A 19,319-nucleotide genomic window follows, 5' to 3' on the forward strand; every position below is an offset into this window, starting at 1 on the left:
TGGGATTGGGGTCAGAGACATTGGGTGGAAATACAGTTTGTGCTTTTACAGGATGTCAAGGTAGCACTGTACTTCTGATCTAAAATTCTTGGCATTTAGGTGTGTCCATTTCATTCTTTGTGAGAGTGTGTTTGGGACGTGGGTGCTCATGACATAAATAATCTGGAACTGATTCTGGGAAATCTTTTTGAAATTGAACAACACTTGTTTTCTCTCTTGTATGTTGGTTTGTAAACATCCTTTCCTGCCATTACCTTTGCCTTATTGCCATGGTGAACTTCCCTTTTGAGCCTGAGTCTGAAAATGGCTCAACAGGACTTGAGATGTAAGTCTGATTTTGTTTTACTTTGTTACAAGTGGGCAATATTTCACAAACAAGGGAATAATGTCAAGAGGACACCATCAAGCATGAAAGCTGGTCTTAAAATTAGCTTGGTATTTCCTAGTAATTGTGTGGTGGGAGTGTAGCCCCAAGGCACAATCTTTTCTAGATTTAATTATATAAAGGCAGAGGTGGATATCGTAGAAAGCCATTAGTGAGACTTGCAGTAGTCTGAGTTTTTTAAAAATGTCATTAAAGCTTGAAGTAGGGTCCTTCCATTAAAAGGGAATATGATCTCATTATGTGATTTAGATAGCAGTATAAGGCTATAATGATGGTCTTTAATATGTTCTTTTTAAAGAAAAATATCAAGGCAAGAATTGACCTTGAAGATGTGGCCTCCTTGCAAATGATGTAACTGCATGCTTGTCCAAAGCAATGAGTTCTTGTCGTGGCTTTAAATCTCTGAGAGCTTCAGCTAAAGCAACTAAGTGATTTTCTCATTTATGTTTCTGTTGCACCTGATACCATGTTTCCCTCAGCTCTCTGGGTCTATCCCAAATCCTGTCACCCCCTTCAAAGGTCCATGCTCATCGGAGCCCTCCTGCAGGCAGTGGGAGGCAGCAGGTGCCCTGCGGGGCCAGGCTCCCTCTTCCCAAGGCTGGTCCCAGTGACTACATTAAGGCAACCCTTATCACCGCCTGGGGTCTCTAGCCCCTAAGGTACCACTAGAAAAACTTGGTTATTAGAAAGCTGTTTTCTTAGGTGGTCAGCTACAGTTTAAAAGGATGGTATGGGAGGTCATCAGAGGGTACTAACAACAATTAGCATGCATAAAAACTTTAGGGCACAGGGGCCTGTGGGATATCTGTTCCCCAAGTAGTGTGTGTACTGTGTTATGGATAATTACTGGAAAGCTCAATGTGTTAAAGGTAGACGTTTACAATTATACAACTCATTAATACTGTTCGTGGGACTCAGAGACTTGCTCCTTGAAATGCTCAGGCTTGGAGACCCTGTGTTCATAGTGTGCCTCACACAAAAATGTCACTGATGGATGAGTTACCACTATTAATAACAGCAATAAAAAGGAAGTGGAGCACCTCAAATCTACTTTTCAGGTGAACATTTTTTGAGTCATATGTCCAATCTTCTTTGGACCTAATACTATTTATGTTGAGTGCTTATTTCCTTAACTAGCACAAAGCTTTTAACACTGATTTTTAGTGTGTCTCTGTGCCTGAGCCTCACACATGTGGAAATCAAAGGGAGTGTTGCCTTTTGGCTTGGGTGTGCACTGCCAAACAGCTGTGGGCTGGCCAGGAGCTGTGCCCACCCTTCCAGCACAAGCAGCAGGGATTCAAGGGTCATCTGTATTGCAAGTGAGGTGTAGTGGTGGCTTATATCTCCTTACTTGAACACTTGAACAAGCATGCTCAGTAGCAGACATCAGCATGGATTTCAGAATGGTCTGGCCCTGTGGTTCTTGCCTGATTCTCAGACACAATTTCTAGCCTGCCTTGCATGCTTTACTACTTGTGGCCATGTTGTTAGCCCTGCCCCAGCCAGCTAGCTCAAATGGGATTTATGTATGTGTGCCTGAGTTGCTCTTATACCTTAATTTTGATGTAAATGTATCTCCAACAGCCTCTTGAGTTCACTGCCAAGAAGCAGCTGTCATAGCCACATGAATCCTTGTGTCATCTATACGAAACTTTAATTTAAAGAAGTATATAAATATTTCTAGGTATACAGAAATTTAGAGGCACAAATCTGGTTCCTGAGTTTGTTTCAAAGTGTATCCTTACAGGAATTTTTTGGCTAGTGTGTTAACGAAAACTGCGTCAGGACATCAATTGTGATCTGTGATGGCACGTTTCCTGCTGTACATTGCACATGTGCTTGGTTGTACATTATGTTTTTGTGGGGACTGTTTGCTAATCTGCATTTTGATTTTGTTTTCCTGCTTAAAAGAATGCCGACTAGAGATATCAGTAAGATATAATGGTAAACTAAACTTTAAGTAAAAATTCAGTAAGGTAGGTAAGCATTCAGGTGCTTGATGTATGCTTAACAGCTGTGATTCACCTTTTGGTCATCTTTGGTTGAATATATTAGAACATGGGATTAAAGGACTGAAGAGGATTCAAAGAAAGCACCTTGTCTTCCTGCATAGATTGGTGCTTCAGGAAAATACTTTTGCATGAGCTTTATTCAGTAGAGATGCATTCAGAAATCGGGGCCTAACAGAGATCATGCAAAGTACGATTTGCTGAAAATAAAATGAATTATTAAGACAAAGGTCTGCAGGAAGGGTGCTCGCTGCTGTCTTTCACTGAGTGCTGGGGACTTTCTCATCCTTCTGGTAGTATGGGTAAAACCTTCAATTCTGCATGCACCTGCCGTTACTGGGGAAATAATTAATGTTGATGTACTAGTTGTAATTACAGCAAGTGAGGTATGATCTATGCAGTTAGCAAGGGGAAAGACCAGTGAAATTGCTAAGTCAGGAGAAGCCCCTCAGTGCTAGTGGGAAATTTAATATGCTTTGTTAAATTAATAGCCTTCTGCATAACAATCAATTTACAGTTTAAAGGGCAGAGTAGGTGGATGTAAAAATCATTAAGCATTCATTTCAGTGGCCCACTCGATATTCTTAGTCAAAAGAAATCTCTAGCATAATGTTTACAGAGTAAATTGCAAGTGTTTTAAGTCAAAAAACCCACATGAGGATTGTATATTTAATACTTACTGCAATGCCTATTTCAAAGCCATAAGGTTGCAGTGATCCCTTTCCCAAACACCACATGGCTTTAGTGATGGGCTGATGTTTGCTCACAGATGTTTATCCAAACCAGAGGTGATTCTGAAGATGAGGTTTTCCTACATGTCATATAAAAATGTCATGCTCTTTGTGACCCTACCTTCAAATTTCTTAGTCCTGAGTTAAATAAGGAGCCCCAAAACAAATGATCTGGGATGTTTTTTTCTCAGTGTAGGCATTCGGTGCCTGGTTTTGCCTGTAGTTGTTCTGTTTGTGGTCTTTGTACATAATGCTCACCATAGAGTGAGATTAGTTGTGAGAAGATTATGCGTGTAAGTGCTGCTGGTGTGCCTAAAGCGGCAAATGTTCTGGTGTAAACAAAGGAAACATTCATCAAGACATCTTACAGAGAATTAAGGGAGGAAGTAGTTTTGTCTTCTCATTACTACAGAATTTTCACTGCCCAATGCAGGAAAAGGCAGGCAGAGAAGCAGAAGGCGATAGAAAGAGGTGGTGGTTCTGTTTTTGGAGAGAGCAAGAGCAGATTGCTGGGGGTGGCTGTGGTAGGCATCTTCCATAAAAATAGCACTAGAAGAGCAGCTTTAAGGACTCTGCAGGGCATGTGAGCTTTGAGTTAGGTTGCAGGGATGAACTAGCCACGCTCCTGGGCTTGCCAAAGAAGCTGAGAGAAATCCTTCCTGTTGCATGTAATCTTAATAAAAGCTGTCTATAGCTTTAGCTTTCAATAACCTTGTCCCTTTGTTTCAGATGGGTGTCTTCAGCAGCCTGTGTTATTTTATTTTCCAACCTGGACTGATTGTCAAGCTGAGTGATCTGGCATGCAGCGAAGGTTATGTCAGTTCTTAAAATCAGAGCACTCTTGCAGTACCAGCATTTTGGTGTATTCATCTGGAGCACATGAAGGATTGAAAGAGTGGGGCTCCATCAAGCTGCTAGGACTGGTTTGGGATCCAGTAGAGCAGGACATGGTCTAGGAGGAACTTACTGGGGACCATCGCTGGTGAGGAAGGGTCCCTTTGCCAGCACCACGGAGAAATAGCTGACCCAAATAATTCTGGGGAATAGCTGACACTTACTGTGAAGCTTCATTGCTTCAGGTTCCAGCTAAGAGCATGACAGCCCAAAACATTCAGTGTCAGCTGTGGTATGTGTGTTTTGCCATATACCTAACCAAAAAACATGGATTAAGTAGAGAAAAAAATGGCTTCCACGGGCATTTTTCACTGTATCAGGTTTTATTTAACTGTTAGTAGGGTGTTGGTTGTCCAATTACCTATCTTATAAACAGATATTTTAGGAATAGCTTCCAGAAACAGATTTCACGGGCTTTCTGAACTGATTGTAGTTCTTCAGCTGTTGTAAATCACCAGTGCACCACTGAACTAACATTTTACCCTTGTTGAGGATCTGTGCTGCTGTTTTTCCTTCTGAATACTTAGGACTGTAATCACTAGAAGTGTATCTGCTAACAATTTGCCTTCTTTTCATTCATGAAATTTTTACCTCCTCAGGGTTAATTGAATCAGGAAATGTTAGTACCTTTAGTTTTAATTTTCCTTATTGATGCAGATTCTGGAGTGAATGACTCCTGTGAATACAAAATATGGTTTAATTTCATTTCTGGGAAATATTTAGTGTCCAGAAAAAGAAGAAGTTGTTTGAAACAAGCCTTGAATAAATTAAGAGACCCCCTAACTAGCACAGCCTTATTGACTATACAAGCCCTAATTAACTATTTATAGAGATTTGCATATTTCCAGTCTATTTTAAACTGCTAGAAATGCGAGTAAGCAAACCAACCTATCCACCAGTTTGCAGAGGGTCGGGGCAGCATAACGTCTGTACAGTGTTTAGCTGTGTGGTAATTATATTCAGGAAATGAGAAAATTTGAAGATGGAGCCAGGAAAATCCTATCTCCAAAAGCTTTGGGCCCAATGCTGAAAGCTGCCACTGTCTTCCCAGCAAGCGCAAAAGGCTCAAAATGCAGAGCAGCCGTGTGAAAGGCATTTCTGCAACAACAATGATCATCTATAAATGTATTGGTCACTGCCTGCACCCAAAATGGATCTGGTGAACCTACTCACCCATTCACAAGAGGAGAGTGCTGGAAGTTCCCATTTGCTTTAATGGCAGCCACAAGGTTTGCTAATAAAATAACTTTTATTCTTGCCCCACTGCTCTTCCGTTGGCTGTTCCTGAAGCCAACTGGGAGTGAAAGTCCCATTAGGCAATTGCACCCTGTTAAGTTCTCCACTTTCATTGTCCTGTGTTTCATGGGAGTTTGATACAGACTTTACATCTGCTATATTTTTCATTTTTAAAAGATAAAGTGGTCTCTAAGACAGTGTTAGCAAGAAGTTTATTTCTCGCTGCTGAATTATTTCTTCCTATTTATGGTCCGGCGAGCAGCCCACATTTAATAGCCCATTACTGCTTAGAGAGCTGTCAACGCAAAAAGGGCAATCCTGAAAAATACTGTGTTTAGTGGCTCTGTCAATACTCACTGTATTACCCTTCCTTCATTTTTATGATCAAGAGCACAGAATAGAAGGCCAGAAATTACCTGAGCTGCAAACTTCAGGGTGCTTTAATCTACCAAGACTAACAACCAGATAAATTCATGCAAGAGGTAGAGTGAAGATTTTTTGCAATGAGGTTAGCTTCCTAAGAGGGCTTATGGATTCTGCATCAGTTGTCATCTTCACATCAAGACATGATGTCTTTCTTAGACAATTCTCCATCTCATCTGCCAGATTTAGAGGGACCGCAGGAGCAGCGGGTGAAATTTGTTGCCTTGCATTATCTAAGTGATTTGGTAACATAATGGCAGTTTTTGGCCTTCTGCAATTCTGGCCCCATTTTGATTTTTACCTTCTTTCTATTCCCTGAGCCCCCGCAGAACTGGTTTCTATGAAGCATCTGCCGTATCCTGAAGCAACCTCTAAAATACTGATTTAGAAGTAGGTTTGGGTTTCGGAACAACAGTGTTGTCCTCAAATCAGGCTCAAAAGCACACGTGTCTACAAGTGTGCCTTCTATGGTTGCTTATTTCTTATCAGATACTTCATCACCAGTGAATTTTTTTGTATCTTCTAGATAATCACGTATTAATAGTATAAAAGTACTGTTAATACAAGGCTATATTTTTTGAACCCTTCACACCCTTGTGTCTCACACAGGTGATTCTGAGCAGAGGCTGGATTATTTAGGTGTCTAAAGAGCCCTGTTGTGAAAAACACTGAACACACCTTCCACCTTCCTGTTACATCCCTTTGGAAAATTGCCCCTGGCATCTGCTGTTTAGCATCCCCTCAACTCACATGAGCTTTATTTGAAGCCAGCTTGGGCAGGCAGACCGTTATGGACAGATATAACAATTAGCTCTCTCAGTAAGTGAGCTGATGAAGCCTCATTTTCTTATGGATTTGTGGCTTATGTTGGATTTGCTGATGTTTGTTGTAGTACTGCCCTTGTTTCAGAGGACAGCGATACAGTTTTCCTCCTTTCTTTAACTGTTGATTTTCATGTAACTTCTAAGAAGCTAGTATTTTCAAGTTTTCTAACGCCTATCTGATTTCCTTGACTTTTGCCAATGGTACAAAAGTTACTGGGAGGGAGTATAAAACAGGATAGACACATTGCTGCTGCTGCTTCTTGAGGAGCTTCGGTCACTGGAGGTCTTCTGCCAAAAAGGACCCAGTTAAGAGGAACTTACTCAGATTGATCTTTGTGGTCAAAAAGAGATGATCTGCTGCCAGAAGTTTGTATTAAAATATGTAAGAGAAGACCCAGAGCAAATTACAGACTTGAGAAAAGTCTTTTCCTTTGTTATTGCCCAGTTGCTGTTCCCAGTTGAACAAGGCATCCAGATTTCTTGCCGTCAAGCCCGTGGCTTAAATAAGCGTGGGAATGAGAGAGCATCAGCACAATAATTCTGTTGATTATACTGTGATTGAATAGTGTGAAGTAATAGGTGAGGGACACATTAGAGCATCAGCCTCTCTGCGTAGTAAATGTAGCAGCAGCTATAAAGAAATTGTGTTCTGGTACATCTGACCTAGTGTACAGCTTGCTCTGCTCCAGTGTCTGGAGGGGTTTTGCCACCCGCATCAGTGTGAGCTGGCTGGCTGCTGCTGACGTGCCTCACGGTATTGCTGAGACAAAAGAGTAGGGCATAAGAGACGGATGGGCGGATGTTTTATGTTTGTGACTTGTTCCCCAGCCTGCTTTCCACTGGGTGGACCTGGGATTTCTGAACACCTTCCTGCACAATTGCCTCGGCCTTGCTGGATCCCTGTTTTTTGGGGAGAGTATCCCACAGATCTGCTTTCGCCCCGAGCCACTTACGAGCAGTTAACAGAGGTGGAGAGTTGAGACAGCCTTTCTGGGAAGAAGGACAGAAAATAACTCAGTGTTAGCATTCTAAACCCACCTGTTTAGACCTGGATTATTTTTAAATATTTTGCTTTCAGACACTAAACTAGCTGCATTTTCCTCCTCTCTCTTTTCTTTTTTTAAAGTTAGTTTTAATTTTGCATCTTCTCCCCACCCAGCTGTATGCAGTCAAGAGTATCTATGCAAAAAAAGGATTCTTTACATGGCCAAATGTTAGGTAGCTAAGTTACCTGCTGCTTCGGAGATGCCATTGACCGCCAAGGGAACCTGGGGACTTTTTGAGCTTGGACATATGTTTGCAGGGGGTTTCGCTTGGGGAGTCGAATTGACAGGCGGCAGGGCAGCAGCCAGTGGCAAATGCTTGCAGTCACCTCATTTCACCCAGCTGTCATCACGTGTCGTCGGCCTGAAACACAGCCTGGTGTGATGCGCTGTGCGAAGGGTCGGTCCGTGGCAGCCCCGTCCAGTGCATGGTGTCCTGGAGCTCAGATACAAAGCCTTTCACTGAGAGCTGTGTGAAGTGGTTATGCTGAAATGCTGCTGCTGAATCCGTAGTGTCTTACAGCCACTTCTCGGGGCATGACGTGATAACACGTAGGGCTTTTAGGGAACATCGTGTCCTCGGAGAACTGCACAGACTCTAATTCATCATCCATGGATGATGTGGGCCCAGCAGGGGACATGCATCCCCTTCAAATGGCAGATGTGTGGCCTGGGGGAATCCCATTTTTGGGCTAGTCCCAGCAGCTAGGCATGAGCCCCTTTTTGGATGTTACAGACCCTCACATCTGATGGTTCACCCATCCCAGCATGGTGAGCTGGGTTCAGAAAGACCTGCTGCTCAAAGTGGCTTTGGTAACCCATGCTCATTGTTGGAGTCCAGACTGGTTTAGATCAAATTAAGCTCTTGGGCACTGAGGCCATCTCTTGTGAGAAAGAAGGAGCAGATTCTCTCTCACCTTTTAAATCACAGATAGTTTATAAAGTTGATGTAGCCTGCTGTGTAAATATATGTGGTGGGTTGACCATGGCTAAGATGCCAGGTGCTCACCAAAGCTGCTCTGTCACTCCTCAGCTGGACAGGGGAGCGAAAATACGACAAATCTCATGGGTCAAGATAAGAACAGGGAGAGATCATTCAGCAGTTACCGTCATGGGCAAAACAGACTCAACTTGGGGAAAATTAATTTAATTTATTATCAATCAAAATCAGAGTAGGATAATAAGAAATAAAACCAAGTCTCAAAACACCTTCCCCCCCACCCTCCCTTTTTCCTGGGCTCAACTTCACTCCCGATTTTCTACCTCCTCCCTCCCAGCAGTGCAGGGGAATGGGGAATGGGGGTTGTGGTCAGTTCATCACACGTTGTCTCTGCTGCTCCTTCCTCCTCAGGGGGAGGACTCCTCACATTCTTCCCCTGCTTCAGTGTGGGGTCCCTCCCACAGGAGACAGTCCTCCACAAACTTCTCCAATGTGAGTCCTTCCCATGGGCTGCAGTTCTTCACAAACTGGTCCAGCCTGGGTCCCTTCCTCGGGGTGCCATCCTTCAGGAACAGACTGCTCCAGCATGGGTCCCCCACGGGGTCACAGGTCCTGCCAGCAAACCTGCTCCAGCCTGGGCTCCTCTCTCCACAGGGCCTCAGGTCCTGCCAGGAGCTTGCTCCAGTGCGGGCTTCCCATGGGGTCCTGGAGCATCTCCTCCCCCTCCTTCTTCACTGACCTTGGTGTCTGCAGAGTTGTTTCTCTAAGATAATCTCACTCCTCTCTCTGGCTGCAAATTGCCGTGCCTTTTTTTTTTCTCCTTCTTAACTATGTTACCCTAGAGGTGCTACCACCATAGCTGATGGGCTCGGCCTTGGCCAGCAGTGGGTCTGTCTTAGAGCCGTCTGGCATTGGTTCTATCAGACATAGGGAAAGCTTCTAGCACCTTCTCACAGACACCACCCTTGCAGCCCCTCACCAAAGCTTACCATGGAAACCCAATACAATAAATTTAAAAAAAATTGCAAAACCTGAAGCATTGGCACTGCCTTTTACAGGGATTACCAGGGCAGAGGGAGGAACAGAGCTCAGATAAAACACAGGAGGAGAATTTCTCACAGTGGGACATGTTCGTGGCATCCCCACCCTGTGCAGTGGGTGAAGCTGTGAAGGCTGAGCTCCAAGAGGCCACTGAGGGTTCCCCATTAAGTTGGGGCATTTGGGCCACTGTAAGCACTGGAAGGACAGGGCAGGATGTTCTAGCCCTTGAACAGCCCATTTTCCACAAAATGCAGAATAGTGCCACACAGGTCACCTTACATGCATGCTGATCCTGCCCTCCCGAACGGCACTGTGACTCAGGGCAACTTTTTTGCCTTGCATTCCCAGTAGCCTAAAAGAGATCAGAAAACTTGGAGGCTCTTTTCAGGAAACGTGTACTATCCTAAAGGGTTTTTCTTACTGCATGAACTGTCCCCCAGAGAATCAGCAGACCTTGTGGTCTGTAATGCCCATCCAAAGGCTGAGGTAATGCTTCTTACTGCTAGAAAGAGCCCTGCCTCTGGCTGCACATGGGGAGAGAATAAAGCTTGTAACTCAGGAAGGAGACAGTCATAGTATCTGTTTGTAATGGGCAAGAAGGAACTGCTTATTGGGTGGGTATAAAAGAAACCTTTAGTTCCAGCCAGGATAGTCTAATGCAGTAGCCAAGTGGTGGGAAAGAGCACAGTATCACCAGGCAGGGAGGCTTTTGGGAGGACAAATACTGTTCTTTACCCTCACAGAGCAGCAAGTTTTATCTTCTTGATCAAACTGCAAGGCTGATCTAAATGCCATTTTAAAGAAAACCAAAATTATTTATATGTGCTGTAATTGGAAGTAAGGGCAGGAGTGACACTGGTGTTATCTCTGCTTGCTGCTCTCTATAGCCAATGCAGCTGGTCTTCCTCCATGCAACTCAGAGTAACTGTTGATTTTTGCAGAGATGGTGTAACTCTGACACCAATGGAGTTAAATTTATGAAAGAGACTCCAAAACCTCAAAAAAAAAGGGAAATTTTAGCTGCTGTGCACTGATAGACCCAGTAAATAGCTATTATCATTGTAGGCAGGAGGGTGTTACACTGCCTGGATTCACCAAGGAGCAGTGTCCTGCTTCCCTGCAGTTTGCAAATGCTGAGAGTCAGCAAATCAGTAATTGCAGCTTCAAACTAATATCACTTTCTTTTTTTTTTCCTGCATAGCCTTCTGGCACTCTATAAAAAGATCTGGCACACTTCATAGGACTAGGCGGCTTTGAAGCAGCGGAGTCATTTGAGTGTGAAACTTTGATTTCCTGTGTCTTGAAATGAACTGTTATTTCTATCTTTCCTTTTCAGAAAACCCCCACAGCTCATGCCATGAAGGAGGAGAACTTTCTTCGTCGCAGGTTCTCCCTCTGTCCGGCCTCATCCACCCCTCAGAAGGTCGATCCTCGCAAGCTGACACGCAATCTGTTCTTTGGGACTGACAATGACATCTACCCACTCAGCCCAGGTCGGTTTCTGGTGTGTCAGTGCAGAAAGGAGTATGTCTCAGGTGCATGACTGCAACTAGATATTTTAGCATGCTGCCAAGAAACAGAGAGTAAGAAGTTAATGTGAAAGAGAGAGAGAAGCTGTTGCAACACAGGTATTACTGGATCCCAGACAGTGCTGCTTTCATGGTGCTATTGCCTTTCATTGCCATGTTGTTAAGTGGGGATGGAGAGCATCGGAGTTGGGGTTCATAACCATTTGAACGCTGCACAGCCTCACATATCAAAAATGATTAACATTTTCAGGTTCTTCCACTTTGGGGTGCTTGTTGTGTTTCACCCTAAGCGTTGCACTCGTTTAAGATTTACTGGCCCCATTTGCAGACGTTTAGTATCAGATTTCCCTGTTCAGACTTAAAGCCCAGGATAAATATTACAAGAGCAGACTTTCTGTGGTTAATATTCTGTAAATATCTACAAGCACTACAGGTACCAGGAATCTTGACAGGTTGCAGTGAATGGCAGACTGGTTTTAAGTGTTCTTTTTACATCTTTTTTGCTTTGAATTTCCTAGCACCCTTTTTTAAGGAAATAGAGCTTATTTTATTGTTTCAGAATTTGTTGTTCACAATAAACACTCAAGTTTTTCCTTGATTGCTGTCTGCAAACAATGCTTCAGTTCTAGGCTGTAAACAAGTGCTTCAGGAAACAGTCACAAGTTTGTGGAACTGTCATTTGCAGCTGCCATGTCAGTGCTAAATAATCAAACCTCACAGCACCTTCATGAGCTCTCAAAACACTGAAATCTAAAGAACATAGCATCTGTCAAAAGGTTTCACTGTTCATATAGATGTAACACCTGACGGACTCTCTGGGCTTTGCAGATGTGGAGCAAAACCAGGTCTGGGTTTCCTGAGCTAATTGTTTTTAAGTGCAAAGCTTTCATGGGCTTCTGATTTCACAGGTATTTCTATTTGTGGGTGTCTTCTTCAAGGCAATGGGGAGCCTATTTTCAGCAGTGCTGACTAATCCTGGCTGTCACTGAGGTCTCTGGAAGCTTGAACAACCTTTTGGTAATCAAATTGAAAACAACTTAAAATGGGACACCTAAAATCTCATACATTTCAAACCTGTAGGGACTTCTGAACAGCTAGCTGCACATAAGTACAGTCCATACAAATGTATGGTAAGTAAATAGCTGTTTCACTTCTGCTATCCTTGGGAGCTGAAGGGATGATTTTACAGGCTGTAGTCACTTTCCCTTGCTTTGGGGAGCTGGAGAGCCACAGCTTAGGGTTTGCCAATTCTTCAGTTCTTACCAGCATTTTCAGTGCTAAAAAAGTTACAGACTTCCTCACAGAGGTATTTCAGTGCTATAATCTCTCAGAAACCAGGGAAAGTTGAGGGTTTCAGCATGGAGGAGGTAGCTGGAAGAGTTGGTCTCTTCCTCAGCTTTCCCTATCACCTTGTTTGTCCTTGATCCCTGCTGGCAGCCAGACCAAACAGCCTTTGCTGGGCTTAGCAGAACAAGTGCCTTGAGCCATGCTGGAGCTTTTGTTCTGCTGCGCAGTTCTCCTGAGTAACCTCCAGCACGGGCATCAGCAAGGGCGGTAGCCCTCTGTATTGCAAAGGAAGAGCCAAAGAGGTTTGTAAAGGAGAGAATATCCCTTTTAAGCAAACAAGTTACTGCTTCAGCCAAGGATTTTATTGCAGAGAGTCCGGGTTTTTGTCTATCCTTAGTTTTTTTTTTTAATCCATTAATTTCTTTGCTGGTCTGTACAGATCTGCCTTGTCTCTTTGTTTTCCTCACACTTCCCTTAAGAAGTAACTGTCATTCCTCATGCTCAGTTGCCATTTCCTGTGGCGGGCTCTCCTTTCGCTCCTTTGCTGCTGCTTCTGCCTCGTTTTCCTCTCAGCCTTGTGCGCTTCCCCTCACCTTCTCCCATCCCTTTGAAGGATGCTGCTATGATACTGGATAATCCAGAGGTCTATGTCCATAAGCTGCATCCAATATTTGTCTGTCCCACATTTTTCTCTGTTGTTTTACATGAACTTTCAGTTCCTGAAGCTTTTCCAGTGGTTTGTGTTTTGCTGCCTGACCCCAGCAGATTTTCTTTATGAGGACACTGAGCTGATGGTGTTGGGTGGGTGCTGTGGGCAGTGCGGGCAGCAAAGCCCAGTGATTTCCTGCCAGGAATTTGGTGGGTTGTGAGGTGGCTGGAACTGCAGGTATCACAGGACCAACACCTAGGATTAGCCCTCCAACAACGAAGGTGTGCAAGTAAGTAATTCAGTGAGAAGGGAGTGACAGACTTTACACCTCAGGCAAGCTACACTATGAAGATTCAGTTCAACAAGAGGATTTTTTTTTAAAGGAAACATGGGAAATGCAGAGGGCACTATCTGAAATAACACTTTGGACTTTTGGCCTCTTGCTTGCATACAGAGATGCTATTGATCCTGGTAACTAAAAGAAATTTGAGGAAGACTTTTTCTTTTTATAGGAAGTTCACAAACTAGAGAGGCATGAATTCATGTTCCTTGCCCTGCCTGTCTTTCACTTAGCAATAAGAAGAGAGAATCTTTCTCTATTTTCTTTTTCAGAGGGTAGGAAATTTATTGGGGGAGTAGCTAAGAGACGTTTTAGAGAATCTCCCTTTTTGACTAGCCTGTGAGATCACAGTGGCTTTAAGTAAACGTTTAGATTAGCCTATCTGCATCCTCAGAGGTGCACTGTCATGAATATGGGAATTTTACTCTGATTGGTAGAGACATGGAACTAAATTTCGGTCTGGAGTACACACTGGGCCATGTGGATGATATTTACAGCAGTAACAGATTTTATTCTCGGTAGTTTTGCCACACATCAGAGCCTGTGTTCCCTCTTGGATACCTTATCAGAAAGCCTATAAAATAATAGTTCATGCTGCGTGGAGCTAATCATGAATTCCTCAATAACCCAGTAATTTTGCTTCCCGTTATCATTGATCAGTCGTACTTGCTGTATCATTCTTTATAAAGGGGAAAGGCAAATGCACCTGTAAGATTGATGCCCAGCAGAAAACCAAAGGAAAGGAATAGTTACCGTTCTGGAAAGGAGGTCAATACTTATTTTTCCTGTGCATGACAGCAATGGGATAAAGGAAGGTACCAGTAATTCTACTCTGTAACTGCAAGACTGGTGTGTTGGCAGTTTTCTTCATGGTGTGGTGAAGGCTACTTCCATAAGCACCACTGATTCCCTTCCCAAAATCTTTTACTTTATTTGGTGCAAAACTTCTGGGCTACTTTGTGGAGGACCCTTCTTTGCATGCCCTGCCAGCAGCCAGCACTTTAAGTCAGGAGAGGTTCAGTTCTATTTCTGTTGAGGGCGTTATGTTTTCTTGATCAGGGAGATAAGAATTTCAGCTTCCATAGCCGGTTAATATTTAGCTTCTTTTATGTTTTTATGTGGTTTCCTATTTATTTTCTCGCGGTGGCTATGACTGTTGTGCTATGCGTGGGACTCTTGCTTTTGGGCTTTCTGTGCACTTAATTATGTGCAGGTTTTTGAGAAACTTGCACATTGTTTCAATGAAGTTTGCTTTCCAAACAAGGGCTGGCTCTCTCCTTCCACATGGCTGCAGCATGTCTGCTTGAGACAGACAGCAAAGATAGCTCTCCTCCAAAAAACAACCTTTCACTCACAAGTGCCAGTAGGCTTAACGAGTTTGGCATAAGAAACCAGTATATGCTGTTTCATAAACATACATTACGAATCCTTTTGGGGATATGGTAAGAGTGAACAGTTGCATGTTCCCATTTTTCATGATATTCTGTGAGCAGGATGGTCCAGAACCTCAGGAACAGATCTCATTGTTCAGGTGCAAAGCCTTTTAACTGTGTTACTGAGAGAGGGCAGAAATCTCTCATGTCCAGGCTTTTTGTATGGATACCAGCTTGGAGTTAAGCTTGCTCTAAGAAATGAGACATAATAAAGATGGATGTGAATTCCGTTGTGCTGATAGACGCTGTTCCCTCGGAGCAGGCAGCAGCTGATTCCCATTAACTTTACTTGAACTTTTAGACCATACGTTACTTTCCCATACATGCGCAGAAAAAACTTCGTGGGAAACAAGTGCAGCAGCTACATGGCTTTGTGAGTGTATTCCTACCTCCTCTGCCTCTGTCGAGGAGAGTGGGGGCTTTAGAGAGGAAAGCACCATCAAAGAAAGAGAAGCTATGGAGATACAGGTCCTAATCCATCCACAGCAGTGCTTGTGGCCATCCCACTTGTCATGGTGGCACAAGGGGACTGTCAAATATCCAGCCACTTGGGATTTTCTCCTGCCCATGGACATTAGGTTTCCAAGTGCGTTATCTAGGGTGCACGGAGAGGAGTGACAGTTACAAAACTAGGTTGCACTGCCTTCCTGTGTGACTGTGTAGGTCCTTCCTCTGCTTCAGTTCCCTACGTGAGCAACGAACATGCTGTCCCTATTCTCCTAGGCATGGAAGTGTTTGCTTTCTGTGTCAGCACAGCTGCATACACGTGGCACAATTGCAGCACTGTGCCACAGGGGGAGAAATGCATCTGAAACCCTCACCACCCTTAGTCACCATGTGGAAAGTTGAACTCCTTCTAGGGACAATTGTCCCACAAAGCCTTTTCTTAAATTTAAGAGTTGATACACCAAACTGACTGGTAATACCTGTAAAAAGGGTATGTTTTTTGTCTTGTCTCTTTATCAGTGAAATCCTGGAAGTGCAGTTGTAGTTCCAGTTATAATGGGACATGCTTGTTCTCTTACATGTCCCATGATGTAGGTGCAGAACATGGCTCTGAGGATATTTAACTTTTAATAAGCTTCGGTGACTGGCTTTTCTAATGTTGCTTAGCTTCTTAATGTCTTCTCTGAAAACTCCAGAAGACGTTGTGGCTTCTGACAGATCTGCAACAACTTCTGCTGACTTCAGGAGAATCAGGATTTTCCCTTGCTGGTTTTGGATTTGGTGGTGTTTCCAAGACTGGCCCACACAGTGTTTAAAAACATTTTTAACAGTTCCCATGTTTGCAATGTGCTACAAGTGGATTATATTTCACTGTCTCATTGGTCTTTACTGCATGCAGTATTCTGAAGCTCTGATTGCTAACAATTTTGGGAAGAAAACTACATTGCAAGTGGATAACAATGACTGTCTTGGCACTAAAAAGCTAGTCTCATGAGATGCTTTTTTTTTTCCTTTTTTTTTAATGGAAGCTCTATCCTTTCCTTTAGTCTAAGGACATGATTGCATTTGGCAAAAAGAACAGAATTTGTCATTACATTATATTGCTTGGACTAGGACTACACACACTCATTAGTATATAATGTGTCTAATGTACTGCAAGTTTAGTATATTTCGGTAGTGGAAATAGATCTTTACAATGATTGGAAAATGTCACATTGTTCATAAATACTATTTGTTAATTGAAAATGTTTCTTTTTTTTAACAAATAACTTGGTCAGAAGACATTGATCTTTTGCAGGGTTTTGTTGGGTTTTTTTTTTACTGATTATGTCTAGATGCTGTTCTGTCTTCTGTAACGTTTTATGACCATGGTTATTATTTGTCAAACAAAGCATGCTATCAAGTGCATCTGTGTATAGTTGCCAGATACTGACCAAGGAGGATAATGTATTGAATAGCTGCTTATTAACTGAATTCCATTTTGTATTTGCGTTGAATGAGGCATGGGGTATGTAAGAAAAGAACAGACTGTGGTAATGTAATTAAAGACTGCATCATAATGGAGACACAGAAGGGAGCTGATTAAAGATGCATAAGCAACCTTACTTCTGTTTTTTTTCCAGCCTTCATATGCTGGACTTTACAGCCACCATGTTGGGTTACCACGGTGTTTTCAGACCTAACTTTTAAGCAGTACTTATTGCGTAGCCCAAACATGTGGGTCCAGGCTATTTCAAGCTCTGCAAGATCCCTCTGTGATCCTGGCGTGCCCACTCCTGCTCATGATACCTTCTCCTGCTTGCTGTTAGCAGTAGCCCTTCTAACGCCATGAGTAGCCACAGTTTTGCACAGAATTTCTCTGTTTCTGAATCACATTTATTTGTTGCAGGCAAAGACGTGGAAGGGAACAGCCCATCAGCACTGAAAGATGAGACACCACAGACTCCAAACTCCATTAGTAAGGTACTGTGGGATAGGGATCCCATCCCTAGTCTTGCTTTTATTTCTTCTCAGGTTGTTATTAATCATCCTTGATTTTTTTTTTAAAGTCATTGAGAAAGCCTCTCCCTCTGATCCTGCAGGAACTGTGTATGCATGTTTTGAGAGAAAGAAAATGAGTGTTTTTGCTTGGGTGGGATAACAGAGAAGCCCACACTTCCCTCTGACTGATAGCATCTACTGCAGAAGAACGCTGTTTATTTGGGCCTCATTTGGCAGTGTAATTAGATATGAATAATTATGGTTGAAAGGTTGATTTTGCCAGCAGAGGTGTCTCCTCCTGTTCCTGATCAGCAAGGCAATCATAAACCTTAATTGTTTTGGAAAAGAAAGCTGTAATATTTAGTGTAGTGCATAGCATCTGAAACTGAGCCGACATCCTGGGAGAGAGCTCTGGGAATTGGTATAACAGGAGAGGAGCACAAACTGAGCAACATTTCCTGAATGCAACGTTTCAATCCAGCCTGTTATGGAGAGGTAAAACTGAATCTAAAGACCTTGGATCTGGGTGTTCAAAACCTGACTCTGAGTGCCTAGGTTTGATTTCCTGTAGAGATGGAATCAACCTTGTAAATTAGACCTGTCTTTGAGATTCATGTATGGGATTTTTTTGACTGCAGCTCCCTAACATGTTTCTGGAGGGTAACTAGAAATAGAAGCAAGGCCTGTTAATAAATTTTTAACTAAATTTATTCAACTATGAAGCTATAAAATGCAAATGACACCAGCTGAAATGAATATAACATGAAGGAAGCAGCTGCAGACAAGTGATTTCTTATAATACATGAAAATAGGCTCTGTGTCTTCAAATACATTTGGCTGTGCTTGCCTGAAGCTTGCAGGTTTTTCTGCTGGGATGCCTGGGCAGAGGTCAGCACAGGGAGATGGTGATGAGAGGAGCTTTGGGACTATGCACCAAGAGCTTGTGTACATGTCCTCTGCTATTGGTTGGAACCTGGAAAGTTGCAAACCGACCTTGGTTTTGCTTTTTTAGGCAGGTTCCTCATGGGAACCCAGCCTCCCACTTATTCTGGTAGTGGAGAAGCCCAAGGACCAGGTAACTGCATCCAGGGCTTTGTTTTAAAACTAGATGTTTTGCATGCCTTACAAGGAATGGTGTTGAATTCCCAGTGACTCGGGAATGTAAAGAAGAAGGACATTTTCTGGACAGGACAACTCAGAGCACTGAAATGCTGTCTGAAAGGGAGGTTGATTTCTGAGATGCAGGGTGAACGCAAGAGTAGGAATGTATTTATGAGAGGTATCTGGATGAGAGCATGGCCCAGCTGTGTTTTCCCAGCCTCAAGGCCTGCTTTGCTATTTAGTCTCCTACAGGTGTGTTTTTGAAAGGAGAGGTACCCTTGGAAGATTTGGGTGCCCACCTAGGTTTCTGCCATGCTTTGTGTGCACCTGGGAGATGCTGGTGGGTCTCTCCTTGACAGTGTCAAGGAGAGGTAAGAGAAAATGCACAGTGTAAAACAACTGCATCAGATTTGTATTTCAACACAAAGGGGGATCTGAACCTGGACATGAGCTTTGCTTTCACCAACCCAAGACCTTAGTTTTACAACAGCCAAAATTCCTCTGAAACACCAATGGACTAAAAACAGGTATCAAGACCCCAAAACACCAAGCTTCAACTTGCCTACTCACATGCGGGGTTGCAGGCAATTGCTTTGGCTACTGAATGGGCCAGAGCTAGGTTTTTCTTAACTGCCTGAATGTTCTGCTTAGACACATGATGTTTGATTCAGAGACTTTCCTCCTCACTGGACCTGTGCTGTAGTGCCCCGTCATTCTCATTTCACTTTGCTTGGCTTTGCTGTGCTGTACACTACCTTGTTCTTCTCCAGCTGCGTAGCTTTTCTTCTGTCTTGCTTTGCAGTGTCGGTGACAGTAGGGAGTCCCCATTGTGAAATGTCTTGGACCTTAAAAATTTAGGCAAACTGGTAATCAGTTTGCTTAATACTTCATTTTTCACGTCCACTCAGCCCTAAGGCTATAAAATGAAACCTTGCTGTCAGGTGTCCAGAACTGTAAGTAGGGAACTGTCACAGTATTTCAGTTTAAAAATAAATAGCGATTCCACCTACTTGAACCAAAGGAAAGA

The 19,319-nt window shown here is 43.2% G+C and overlaps 1 protein-coding gene across 1 annotated transcript in view; it reads left to right on the forward strand.

The window, feature by feature from the left end:
- Nucleotides 1-10,862: 10,862 nt before the first annotated feature.
- LOC104628316 (oxysterol-binding protein-related protein 5-like) overlaps nucleotides 10,863-19,319 on the forward strand; it is a gene marked incomplete at both ends in the record, with an annotated part of 19,152 nt that continues 10,695 nt past the window's right edge. Inside the window, 2 exons of the mRNA XM_010296859.1 lie at nucleotides 10,863-11,019; nucleotides 17,100-17,173. Coding sequence (XP_010295161.1) covers nucleotides 10,863-11,019; nucleotides 17,100-17,173 — 231 coding nt within the window. The remainder of the gene's footprint in view (nucleotides 11,020-17,099; nucleotides 17,174-19,319) is intronic.

The sequence above is a fragment of the Phaethon lepturus genome, unplaced genomic scaffold, assembly GCF_000687285.1.
Source record: "Phaethon lepturus isolate BGI_N335 unplaced genomic scaffold, ASM68728v1 scaffold30840, whole genome shotgun sequence".
In the NCBI taxonomy this organism is placed as follows: domain Eukaryota; kingdom Metazoa; phylum Chordata; class Aves; order Phaethontiformes; family Phaethontidae; genus Phaethon; species Phaethon lepturus.